This window comes from Trachinotus anak, unplaced genomic scaffold (assembly GCF_046630095.1).
Source record: "Trachinotus anak isolate AG129_WGS33_773 ecotype Australia unplaced genomic scaffold, CSIRO_AGI_Tana_v1 ptg000019l, whole genome shotgun sequence".
In the NCBI taxonomy this organism is placed as follows: domain Eukaryota; kingdom Metazoa; phylum Chordata; class Actinopteri; order Carangiformes; family Carangidae; genus Trachinotus; species Trachinotus anak.
Genome location: NW_027273870.1, coordinates 28,058,072 through 28,070,678, shown reverse-complemented (window position 1 = coordinate 28,070,678; position 12,607 = coordinate 28,058,072). Strand labels below are relative to the sequence as shown.

Below are 12,607 nucleotides of genomic sequence, written 5' to 3'. Positions count from 1 at the left end.
TCTCTTACAAAAGGATCCTTTATTGGACTGGAATTGTTTCTATTCACATTGATGCCACAGGTACCTTAATTACAAACATCAAAGTCAAGTGTTCCCTTCAGTGAATCACTGTTCAACATTGCACGATGCCCAGCTCTGGACAGACACTCAACGATTGTTCCCTTGTCAGGAGTGAAAACAGAGGAGCAGCAGAAATCCTACAGTCCACATCAGGATGGATCAGGAAGAGGTCTTAAGTTTCTGATTCAGTTTGACAATTGCGAGGTAAATGAGACACAACAGGAGTAAAAAGAAAAAAAACAGAAATGACTCTGTCGGAGCTCCAGTTTCAGGCTGTGTCAGAGGTTTACTGGTTCGGGAGTCGTGAGTGGGAAAAGCGCGATTGAAGCAGAGATGACGATGGAGGCTACAAACTCACACTGACAGTTTGACAAGGTCGCGTCAGAACTCATCTGTGTCAGAGCCGATAGAAAGGAAAGGAGAACAAGAGTGTACAGAACATATTGAGCTCAAGTGGAATCACGTTTGAAAAGCAAACATTTTTTTTTTTTTACAACAATGGAGTCATCATTTCATGTGATGAATCATGTCCAACACCTTTGACTTAGAAGCAACAAAATTATATATATCAAAACTAAAAATCATTAAAAAAAAAAAAAAAAAAAAAAAACTCCCACTGTGGGATTGACGCATAATTTAACCTCTCAGGAAGTTTCAGCAGGTGCTACTCGGACACACATTTGCATCGTCACAGTTGTTGCACAGCTGCATTGATCTGTCAGCACAGAGTCACTGAAAAAACACAACAACAAAAACAGTGGCTTCATTTACAGCTCTGAAATACAGTAGACATAAAAACTGAATAAAATAGACCCTTGTCTTTCCTGGGTACGGCTTTTTTTTCCTCAACAATGGCTTTAAAGGAGTTCACCATATTAAATGTGAAACACACATTGAGATTTTTCCTGTCAGCATCCATCTTGGCCCGTGGGAGAAGACGAGATTCTTCCCTCTTTGTGGAGTTTTTTTGCATTTAGATCTCAGGCATCATCTGCTTAAATCAGGCCCCCGGGGGCTTCGTCCGTTTTCAGCGCCTCCATCCAAACGCTGAGCAGATCTCTCAGCTTGTTACGGCTAAAATGCCTCCTGGCTCTGTCTTTGCTCTGATAAAAATCTGGGCTGGACGGGGGTCTTGGCAGGACAACTGTGGCATTCAAGTATCAAAGCGCAATCTGAGGCTGGAGCTGCGCGGCTGACATCACCGGTCTGCAGGATGGCTTTCGAGGAAATGGGAGAGAGGTGCACATGAAACACGATCTCTGACGGCAGAAAAACACCCCTGCACACACGGCGACAGCCGCTGTGATATCACCTCACACTGAGGAGTAAAGCTGAATCAGTTTTAACTGCGGTAGGACCAGGATTGTTTGTTTCTTCGTTGCTTTCTTTGTTTGCAGGAACTCACGTGTTACTCGTCACCAGGATCAGACACAAAAGTCACGTGTGCTTGTTAAAGACAAATCTGGACACAGATGATGAAGAAAAGCTTAGGAAGATATACAATATACATATTCATACAGCTGTCAGTCAAACCATTCATTATAACATGAGTGTTAGACTGACATTTTTTCCACTAGTGGGGGAAACTGAGAGAAGCTTGTGGTAAAGGTGGTGAAGATAACAACTCCCATGACCCAACGCTGTCGTTTGATATTGTTTTGATTGAGACACCCCAAGCAGATATACTGTGTGTTAAAGTGCTAACATCAGCATGGTCAAACACAAACAGTCCCATTACAAGCTAACATGCTAGCACAAGCATGCTAATACAGTATTTCACATGTTTGGTAATGCTGTGTTCATGTGATCATGTGATCTGTAAACAGCTTATTAAAGCTGTGACACATGTAACCTGGCTCTTATAAAGAAGCCTTTATAGTCACATGACCCACACATCACGTCCTTAACCTCTCTCTCATACTAAGTGGTCCATATAAACACTTGGCGCTCACTCAGTCATCCTCGCCGTCGCACTGCTGCTCGCTTCCAAAAGTTTAACCCCCTCCACCTCCGCAGCCTCCTCCTGTATTAGCATTTGATTGTTTTTAAAACATGCTGATGCTCAATGCACACAAGAAAAGGGGGGGCTAAATAAACCTGAAACTTTGTTAGTATGGAGAGCCAGAGTTAGCATTAGCACAACCACTAACACTGTGTCAGTCACTGCCAGTTACAAGTTAACAACCAGCATGAACAAATAACAGATGCTAACTACGCTAAGTGCTCTGATCTAGTCTCTGATTCTGGTCTCAACAGACTCCTCATCTGAGTCTGTGTCTGACTGAGGCTCCAACATGAGGCTGAGTCTCTCTGATGTTTCCTCCTCTAACCATCTTCATCCTCTCTGCTCTTTCACCTGGACACCTGGAGCCAGCAGGTGGTGGGCAGGGCTTAAGGCCTGGTGCAGATCTTACAATGTGGAAGTAACTGTACATGTGCTTCAGACCAGTTTTTGATTTTTTTCTACACTTTTTTACATATTTTAAAATATGAGAGGAGGAAGTTTAAAAACACGAGCGTCCTGACTGAAATGAAGTTGCCTAAAAAAAGGAAGAATCTCCTGTGACATGAACACAGCTAATACTGGAGCTACTGTATGTTAGCCTTAATCTCACAGTACAGCTGAGGCTCACCCGGTTTGTTTAAAATCATATATTTCAAAAATCTGACTCCTAATGGGGTCACATGGATGATTTGTTTTTGTCCCATGAAGCTTCAGGTAACTTTACCTGAATGATCCTCAGTCCTCAGTGACACATATTCCTTCTCACTCAGCGGTAAAGACGTTGGATCCAGTTCAGACTGATGAGAGACTAGAGAGTAAATCTTAAAAGAAGTGGGCAGCATTTGATCCTGTGATGCAGACATAATTTCTTTGATCCAGAAATTGTCTTGAAGAGAAGAAAGTGAACCCAGAAAAGATCTTTCCAGTCTGAGACGAGCTCTGTGTTTAAAGCTGCACCATCAAAGAATGTACAGAGGAGTTTGATTTCCAGGCTCATTAAACTGCCTCTGTAATGTTTTTCCATGCCATAAAATCCTGCCTCTTCACTGGCTGGTGAGTAATTATGAGGAACCATCCTCCACACTCACATTCTTCACTTGTTGTTACAGTAAGTCAAACACGTCATTCGGTGAAAACATCCCGCAGGTTTCTCAGTCTGGAGCCTCAGGGGAGGAGGGCCTCTCCCTCCTCGACCCAGAGGAGGTTCAGGGCCTCGGCCTGTCGCTGCTCTCGCTGGTGGATCCTTCGCAGGCGCAAGATGTAGAGCAGGATGGCCAGCACCACGACCAGGATGCAGAGCGAGAACAGGTGGTGGTTGTAGACGAAGGAGGAGCGCAGCCAGCTGGGGTGGCTCTGCCGTAACGCTTCCTGCTGCAGGTCCCTGGAGGAAGCACGAGGGGCAGAGGAAGACGTGAACAGACGGGCTGGCACATGTTTCATACAAGAAATAAAAACAAACCTCTAATCCTACAGCGACAGCAGCCACGAAAAAACACTAAATCATACATTTGTATTTCTATAGCAGGAGTTTTCAAAGTCTGAGTCTGTGGGCCTCCCCACAGACAAGGTTTAATTTAATTTTTTGGGGAAATCATTCGTTTTAACTATTTTAATTTTTCAATTTTTTTTTTTAAACAGAGAACATTTTCCATTGCCACATGAAACATTAACTGTTCCCTTTAATTTTGCTGTGGAGATAAAGGTCACCCTTCACATCTCTCTCTCTGAGCTCATTTGCATACAGTGATTTGTTTCCTGAACCTCGAGGTGAAAAAGTGACTCAGTGCAGGACCTGTAGACTCCATTACTTTAAATTAAAAACACTCTGTCTTCACATTGTTAGGAGCCTATTATCATACTCATTTTCATTCAACACATGAGATGTCTGACTGTAAGTTTTAGTGGAGATACTGTCCTGGTCTGTGTGTGTGTGTGTGTTGTAATGGTGGAGTTACCTGAGAGGCAGGAAGCGGGTTTTGAAAAGGATGGCTCCCAGAGTCCACTGGACCTCCTTGTCATAAACCAGCTGTGCTGTTTTCAGACTCGGGTAGTTGGTGGGGAAACGGAAACCAGAGTGCAGCACCTCGTACATCCAGGCTGATTTGAAGCACTGATACCTGGGTTAGCGAGCAGCAGCAGAGAGGGATTAATGAGCAGGGATTCACTCTGTGACACTGAATATCAGAGTGTTGCACAACTGCACCTCCAGCAGTGCCAGAGCTGCAGTTCTGGTCCAACCTGCACCACCTACAGGCGAGAAGCAGCAGGCTACACCTGCAGATGGAGACGCTCCAATGTGCCCCATCAACAAGCAAATACAAGTGACAGCTTCTGCAGTTATTTTCACCTGCAGACATCGAGTGTTAACAGTTGCTCTTTTAAAACCTTTTTGAAATGTGCTGTTGTGTTTCTGATCAGAGCATCATCTCCTTTGTCCTCCAAGAAACAGGAGCTGTTACTTTGCAGAGAGAGGGAGTAAAAAAATTATTAATATGCGTTGATTAATGATGTCACATGAGCCTCTCTCTTCATTTTCTGAAGATCAAGTCTCTGCCAAAGCCAAAGCTTAATGTGGAGCCTGGTTTATATGCAGAAAGTGATTTTATCTGTTTTTCTATTTACCGTATTTCACAAGCACTGGAGGTTTGAGTGACTCAGTCGTTTCCACTTTTATTAACCGGTTTTTGCTGGAAAAGGCCACAAACCTGAATCACATGTTTACACAGACGCCTGCAGGTGATGAGACTGACATGTCTGCATCTGCAGCTCTGACCTGCTGCCGCTACTCTCCGTTCCTGTTGGCTGACAGTGGCTGAACAGCTCCTCCCTGTGGAGAATCTGCAGCTTGGTACATGCAGCTGTAACGTGCCATTAAAACCTACTGGGTTTATACAGTATTACACCAGCAGGGCTTTCCATAAAGAATCTGTTCTGCATCATTGCCTTTAATTAAATCACAGTTATCAGACTGATTCTTATGACAGAACCGTCTGTAACTGCTCTAAACAGCATCTGGAAACAATGGCACAGGATTCATCTGTTCTCAGACACTTCACTTCACATGACAAGTGTCTGTGTTACGATGGGAATAAACAGAAGAACCAGAAGTGGCGCCCACGGCTCAGCAGAGAGAGAAACTAGCATCACCTACAGAAACCCATATTCTGCACAGTGCACAATGCTTTTCATCAGTACAAGGCTCTGATGAAGACTTTAGTTCAGGATGAAGAGCGATGAACCTACTTGAGTCTGCTGATGTCGGCCTGTTGAGCGAAAAGCTGGTTGTCCAGACGTTGTTTCAGCGTTGACCACTTGGTGGAGCAGTAGTCCTGGTAAACAAACCAACACAAACACCAGTAAACTTTCTACCCACAAACAAACATGAGCAGAGTCTCATGTCTCCGCTCAGGCCCTCCACGTGACAGTGGTGTGTTTGTGGTCACCTTAGCAACTTGGGAATATTTCTCACTGTTGTACTGTCCTCCTATCCTCAGCACGTCCTCCATACAGTAATAAAACTCTGAGAAGCCGTAGAACTCACTGTTGCTGAAGTTGATGGGAGCCTGAAAAAAAAAACACATGAAAGGTAATTTAATGGCTTTTTATGAGACAACTGGAGAAAGAGAGCACCAACTTGTTTATTTCTGAAATAAACAGGGAGATTTGGCATCAATAAACATAACTGTGAATATGCCACGTTTAGCCTAAAGCTGGTTTTTAATGAGTATAAGTTACTAATAACAATAAAAACCCACTTATTTAAAGGTAAAATGTGTGATTCTTTATCTGAGTAAGAGGAATTACAACAATGTTTAAGATGTCATAAAAGCAATGCTTACTAGCTTAGCAACAACATCTGAGCTCATTCACAAATGAAAGAGGCAGTTGAAGTGAGTTGTACCTGATAAACACCCCCTGGGGACATGGTGCCATTGTGGAGGCCCAGGAAGGGCTGTACGGCTTCCTGACACCGAGCCCAGTCACCCTGACCCCTCAGGTACAAGGTGTGGTTGCCCCTGACAACTGTGTCGGACAGACCGACCGGCAGACACGGATCCAGGTATGGTTTGTCCTCACTCAGGCCGGTCTGCGTGGTTAGAAACCTGGACAAACAGGAGCGTGAACAGCATGATGGACGTGTTCGGTAGCGTCAGATCTAAGATCAAATGAGCTAAACCTGAAGAGCAGGATCAGAAGCTGAGTCTGGAGCTGGACCGCAGATCATTACAGATGATCAATGAGCTAGAATCTGATGAGACTTCGTCAGACGAAGCATCTTAACAAGATGTAATGACCATATTCATGAGGAGACATTAGTTGGATTGGCATAAACAACAGACTGACCAGCCTGCAAACCATACTTTATATCAGTAATGTAAATACTGACCAGGGATTTGTGGGAAATGTAGTCCTGATTTTGAATAATACTACTGGTATAAGACTAGATAACAGAGACGACGGATTATCAAGACCATGGTTGTACATACGATGCACCCCCCCCCCCCCCCCCCAAAAAAAAAAAAAAAGAAGAATACACTGAATAATCAATGTGTATGTGTGAACCTGTTCTTGGTGAGGGTCTTGTTGATCAGCTGGTCCTCGTAGCGCTGCCTGGCCATGTTTCCCCCAAAGCCGAGGAAGGTGGTGACGTAGACTCGGTACACATGTTGCGTGTGCTCGACGTTGCAGCCCAGATTAAACTCTGCCAGGACGCTTTTCCCTGCCTCCTCCTGGAAAACACACACTGAGACGTTACACTGCTGCAGACAGGAGCTGTCGACATGAATACAGGGGCTCGACGCTGACAGTGGTTTAATTTATGTCTGTAATGTACAGAAATTTAACTGGCAATTAACTGGCAGCTATTTTGAAAGTTGATTAGTAATTTTTCAAGAGAAGATGCCAAATATTTGAAGGTGGGATGATGCAATTTTACAGACTTTTATAGACTTAATATTTAATCAGGAAAATAATCAGCAGATCAATCAAAAATGGAAATAAACATAAGTTGCAGCCCTGATCAATAACAGCTCTCCTGTGTTAACTCCCACTGTCTCACTGCTCACCTCCTCCGGTGAGTTGAAGGTGATGGCAGTGGGAACCTCGTACGCAATCTGCAGTGAAGCTCCGCCCATATCCATGATTCCCACTGTGCGCCGCCGGCTGATTGGCTGCTGGTTCAGGGACCCTGTTGTCACCTCGACCGTGGCGTCCTCTGAGAAACATAAACATTGAACAACATAAAACACACGCTGCATTAAACCATCATTAGTGTCAGTTTCAGATATTCACACTCACCCTCGTCAGCGTGGTCAAAGCGGCCCAGCACAAAGTTAATGCCAATCCATGCGTACACTCCTTCAGGGTTAAGCAGCCACGATGGAAACACACAAAACAAGCAGATGTTAATTAAATAATTAACTAAAAACAGTATCAGTAAGTAAGAACACAGTAAAAAAAAAAAAAGGGAAGCATGTTCTCTCACCCTCCTGCTTCCCAGAGATGACCTCCGCATGTGAACTGGAAAACAGGAAATCAAACTCCAGGGGAACATCAGTGACCAGGTCCTCCAAGATGGCCGCCTGTTGGCTACACACAGAGAAGCACATACATGACACATACAGCTCTGTGCAGCTTGAAAATCTAGAGATTTAAAACATTAAAAGTAGCCTACACAGGAAAGTCAGCTGGAGAACAGCTCTGTCATTACGACCAAATCTTTCACTTTTGTTGAGACTAAGACTAAAAAATAAAGTGTGTAGATTGTAGTTATGTTGTTTTTAAGGGTGACTTTTCAGCAGTGAACTTTTAAAACTAAGATGTCAGAGCTTCCTTGAATGCACCAATAAAGACATAGAAAAGAGAAGTGTTATAACATAAAAACAGATTTACTGCAGACAGTTTTATCATCTGAAAACAGTTACTGAAATTCCATGAGTACTCACAGACTGAAATTCAAAAGCTCACGTACAGATCGATTAAAACATGATGTTTATTTTATGAAAACTGACGCACGCTGCACCATCACATGCTTCTCTCTCTACCTTTCTGGCAGCAGCCTCATGCCGGCGGTACAGAGGATGTAGAGCGGCGTCTCCTTGTGTTTGCTCTTCGGGACGTGAGCGGCGGCGAAGCTGAGGAGGGGGTGGAGGTAGTCACTGGCCCGCGTCGGAGTCTTCGCCAGAGTGGAGATACCTGTGAGGACAACAGGTACATACAGTTTAGGAGGGCTGGGTATCATTTAAAAATGTTTGATATCAGTGCTGACACCGATACATTGACTTCATCAATATCAATACCAATCTTATTAAATCTATTTTAACAAACTGAAAACTACAGTACACAATATGGTACAAATTTTAGTTTTATTTTAGTTTTAGATCTTGGTCCAAACATGCTGCATGCTGACTGGCTCACTGACGCTGATGAGATGTACTCATTTGCTCCTTAGGTATTTAATAACGAGGCTTTTTTCGATCCTTAATAGTATTAAACCAGTTCAATATCCAGCTCTACATTTTAGCACAAACAAGCAAAAGACAACAACGTGATTCACATTTGTTTTTGTAAGATGTAACTATAGATACAGCCGGTGCAGAGTAGAAGGCTGTGACGTCCCAGGGGTCAAAAAGCCACATGACCTTTCACTGCTGAACAAACAGAGTGAATCTAATCTGTCTGCTGTGACTGAGATCAAACAGAGTGAATAATTAATTACACTTATGTCATCAGAGGAGCAGCATCTCATCTGAAGATGACAAGAGAAAGTTTATTATGACAGGAAAAGCAGCTACAGAGGAATCCATGAAATAAAACGTCTATGAAATCTTCTTCTATTTTCCCTGAATGTTCCCTCTTATCTCTTTCCCACACTCTGTCCCTCATCTGTTGGCTGTGAGCCTCACGGTGATGAGTAACGATCCTCATGTTGGCAGCAACATGTTCAACAACACTGAGTGAAGTCTGACTAACTCTAACACCACTGTAAAGTCACTCACTAAGACAGCAGCAACAGTTTAAGACACAAAATCTGAGCAAATCTCTGTCGAATTTTTGCAGCATTTGAACCGTGAATGTCTTTTTTATAAAACAGTTTTAAACAATTAAAATACTGACATTACATAAATACAGCAACAGAGAGTTTCAGCTTTTGTCTTGACTCAACTAGAATCACAGCCTCATGGTTGTTTTCCCCCACCAACCAGCCAAGCTGCAAGAAATATGGTCACACTCTCCCCTTCCTGAGTTACAGTGTTCAATAATGGCCAGAAGTGTTTTTGCAGAAAATTATGATGTCACAGTGAAGTTGCCCTTTGACCTTTGACCACTAAATTCTACTCAGTTCAACATTGAATCCAAATGAATATTTGTGCCAAATTTCAAGAAGTTTCCTCAAGGTGTTTCTGACCCATCACGTCCACGAGAATGGGACAGACGACCCGAGAACATGAAGCGTCTGACTGTCGCCACCAAGACGAATAAAAACTGTTCCCTTTTCTTTTCTGGAATTCACTGGAAAGAATGAGTCTGTTCTGCACAAAGGAGCAACAGTCGCTCATGAACAACAGCAGAAACATTCTTGCATGAATATACAGATTTAAATCCTCAGCAAAGAGCCAAGCTTTGTTTGCCGGTTGGTTTGTGTATGAGACTTTTTGCACAGCAGCAGTTTAACACACTTCAGCTTTAGAGCACTAACACACAGTTAAGTGTGTGTGTGTGTGTGTGTGTGAGAGGATGATGACTGAGCTCCACCTCCTCACCAGGTTTGATCTTCTTGACGACAGGTTTGTGGTCGTGGTCCCTCATCTGCCGGATGTCCAGCAGGGTGTGGGGGTTCCCGTTATGGGGGGGCCAGTAATACACAAACACCCGAGAGCCGCTGCTGCCGCAGTCCACCACGATCCCATAGTTCAGAGCTGGGTTGAGGACGTCTGTGGCCTCCATAGACTCAGCGATGGAGAGGTACCTGGAAGAGAACAAACACTTTGATTATTGACTGATTGGTTAATTGCACTGTACAGAGTTATAAACCCAGTTTAAAAATGCTTAATTATCCACACTGTTTTCTACAATCATCACTGCATCAGGCAATTTTCTATTTGACTCTTTTCGAACCGTATTCTCTGTCACATCTACAGTATTCCTGAAAAACAAGTGGGATCATGTGCAGCTCATTGGCTCGGGTTTAATTCACACTCATTATGCCGGATTCTTTGGCTCAAGTCTATGATCAAACAGCAGGTGTCAAACATCTGAGATGCCACAGGCTGTATGTAGGCGCACACCCTTCAGTCTGCATATGGTGAGAAACATCCACAGCACCCGCCTCCCTTTACTTCATCCTTACTGTAAGTTAGTGGATTAAAATGGAAACACACTGAGACACAAACAGAGCCTGTTGTCCTTTAACTCGTACAAATTATCTTTGTGTTCATATCTGTCCTTGGCTGCTGAACGGAGCAGCTGCAGTCAGTCTCACAAACTTCAAAAATAAAACTGATAATTGACCTCACAAACATGGTTATCTGTTCACTAAGGGTCCAGCTGTGACTGTAACAGGTTCACACTGAGCAACAGGTTTGTAATAAAACAGCCAATCACATGCAAAGAAAAATATCAGTTATATACAGACTGAAGCAGCATGTGGTCAGCGTGAGTTATATAATGTTTTTATTAATAATAGACATTTATTCAATGATAGATTTTAAGTTATTGTCACTGTTGGAGGAATATTTTGATTATGAACGGCTCCTTTCAGTAAACACTGATCCCATCACTGATTATAACAGTCACAGCGTGTTACAACCCGCCACCTAAACATCCTGTGAGGTGACGTGTTTGCTTTCACTTACAGCTTTTCACTGCTGATTCCTTCCACTGATTCTACAGTGCAATATGTTATTCAGCGTAGTTTGTACATTAACTGGAAGTTAATTGTCGCATCTAATTGTGAAATCTTTTACAGAAAAAACACACGTTTCTCTGCCTCTCTGTACATTGTGTTCAGGGTGAACAGAGCTCTTCCAAAGTGACAATGTAAACCAGCGCAGTGAATTTGTGTTTATTTTATAAATAAGGATTTTATTTATTATGACTTTTGGTTAACATGTACTGTCTACAGGCTGAAAAATATATAAATGAGAAGGTTATATCACGAGCGTCAGTGAAGACCAAACATGTATCCAGGTCAGCTAAATGGGGCCTAAAGATGACATGTGTCTCTGCTTTTCCTGCTATTTCTTTCACGCCTCGCCTCCAGTAAACACCATGTCTGTCCACTCACTTGTTGACTCGGGCCCCAGGCCGTCGCTGGGGGGCCCACAGCTGCCTTTGGTAGGTCCCCAGGAAGAGTAGAGTGGAGGTGATGAGGAGGATCAGCAGCAGCAGCCTCTGTCTGGGAGCACAGCCCAGAGACAGTTGGTACACGCTGCAGTACCATGAGGCCGGCAGGCAGGACAAAGTGATCCTGTGGAGGAGGACAACACAACAAAACGCTCCAATAAACACTGCGAAGTGTGACTAACTCTGCTCAGATGTTGTTATAACCAGAAAAGTTACATCACACATTACAAAGGGTCAAACATCAGGTCTTGTCATGAGGCTGTTATCAGTTTATTACCGTGCCATAAGTCCACAGGCAAAAATACAAGACGTCACGGTCGTCACCTCATGGTGCCTGAAGTCTGATGAGGACCCTTTTCTGCAGCCTGAGGGGAGGAAGAGGGAGAAATACCACTTAACAGTGCTGTAACGTCTTAATTAAAAAAAAGATATTTTACCTTAATTTAAATAAGGCCAATGTAAGTTTTTACTATGGGACTTTCAGAGTGTGTCTGGTATTCAATAGTCCGTTTTTTTATTGACCAGCTTTGCGGTTGTAATGTCCCAATGGCATCAATAAAATAACCTATTAGTATGTTGTATTTTCTAGTATTCCTCAATCCCCTTATGGTTCGGTTTACCATCATTGTATTTTCAAATTATCCTATGATAGCTACATGACATCCCTCTAAAATAGGCCGTTATAAAGAGGGCAGCTGGCTTATCTCAGTTATATAAGCTGAAGCTGTTGCATAAAAACAGAAGAGCCGGACGGAACAAGCACCTACAACTAAAAAGGTTTTAAGGTTTTATGTGAATCATCCCCGCTAGCTTCAGCACCGCTGCAGCGGCTGTTACCGGCTAATGATACGTTTATGAACTACGAACGTTTATGAACGTTACACAGGCTGTAACTCCGTGATGTAAAGTTACCGGAAGGAGCCTCTCCTCCGCCGTGACGGCAAACTCCGCCGGTGAAACGTGTTGTTGCTTGGCCGGGAGAGATAATAGCGTTTCCCTGGACTTCACGGAGGTGATTTTAAAAGACGACGACGAGCCGAAGAAGAGGAAATGACCGAAGAAACCCGAGCGCTTTCCGGTCGGCCCCGTGCACCACGTCATCGAATACGTAATTCGGCAGGAAGGTGGACGTCTGCTGCGTTCGATGCAGTAGGAAAAATGAAACCTCAGGTGAACTGCGTCTCAAAGTGTAGGCTT

The 12,607-nt window shown here is 43.5% G+C and overlaps 1 protein-coding gene across 1 annotated transcript; it reads right to left on the bottom strand.

The window, feature by feature from the left end:
- Positions 1–12,479, bottom strand: LOC139637158 (ectonucleoside triphosphate diphosphohydrolase 7-like). The gene is made up of 14 exons (XM_071505740.1): positions 12,323–12,479; positions 11,688–11,775; positions 11,352–11,534; positions 9,829–10,034; positions 8,110–8,260; positions 7,551–7,654; positions 7,364–7,423; positions 7,132–7,280; positions 6,629–6,795; positions 5,967–6,168; positions 5,509–5,628; positions 5,309–5,394; positions 4,021–4,182; positions 1–3,446 (listed from the first exon to the last, which is right to left on the bottom strand). The coding sequence occupies exons 2-14, from the start codon at positions 11,693–11,695 to the stop codon at positions 3,230–3,232; spliced, it is 1,815 nt and encodes a 604-aa protein (XP_071361841.1). The 5' UTR covers positions 11,696–11,775; positions 12,323–12,479; the 3' UTR covers positions 1–3,229.
- Between the last annotated feature and the right edge of the window lie 128 nt (positions 12,480–12,607).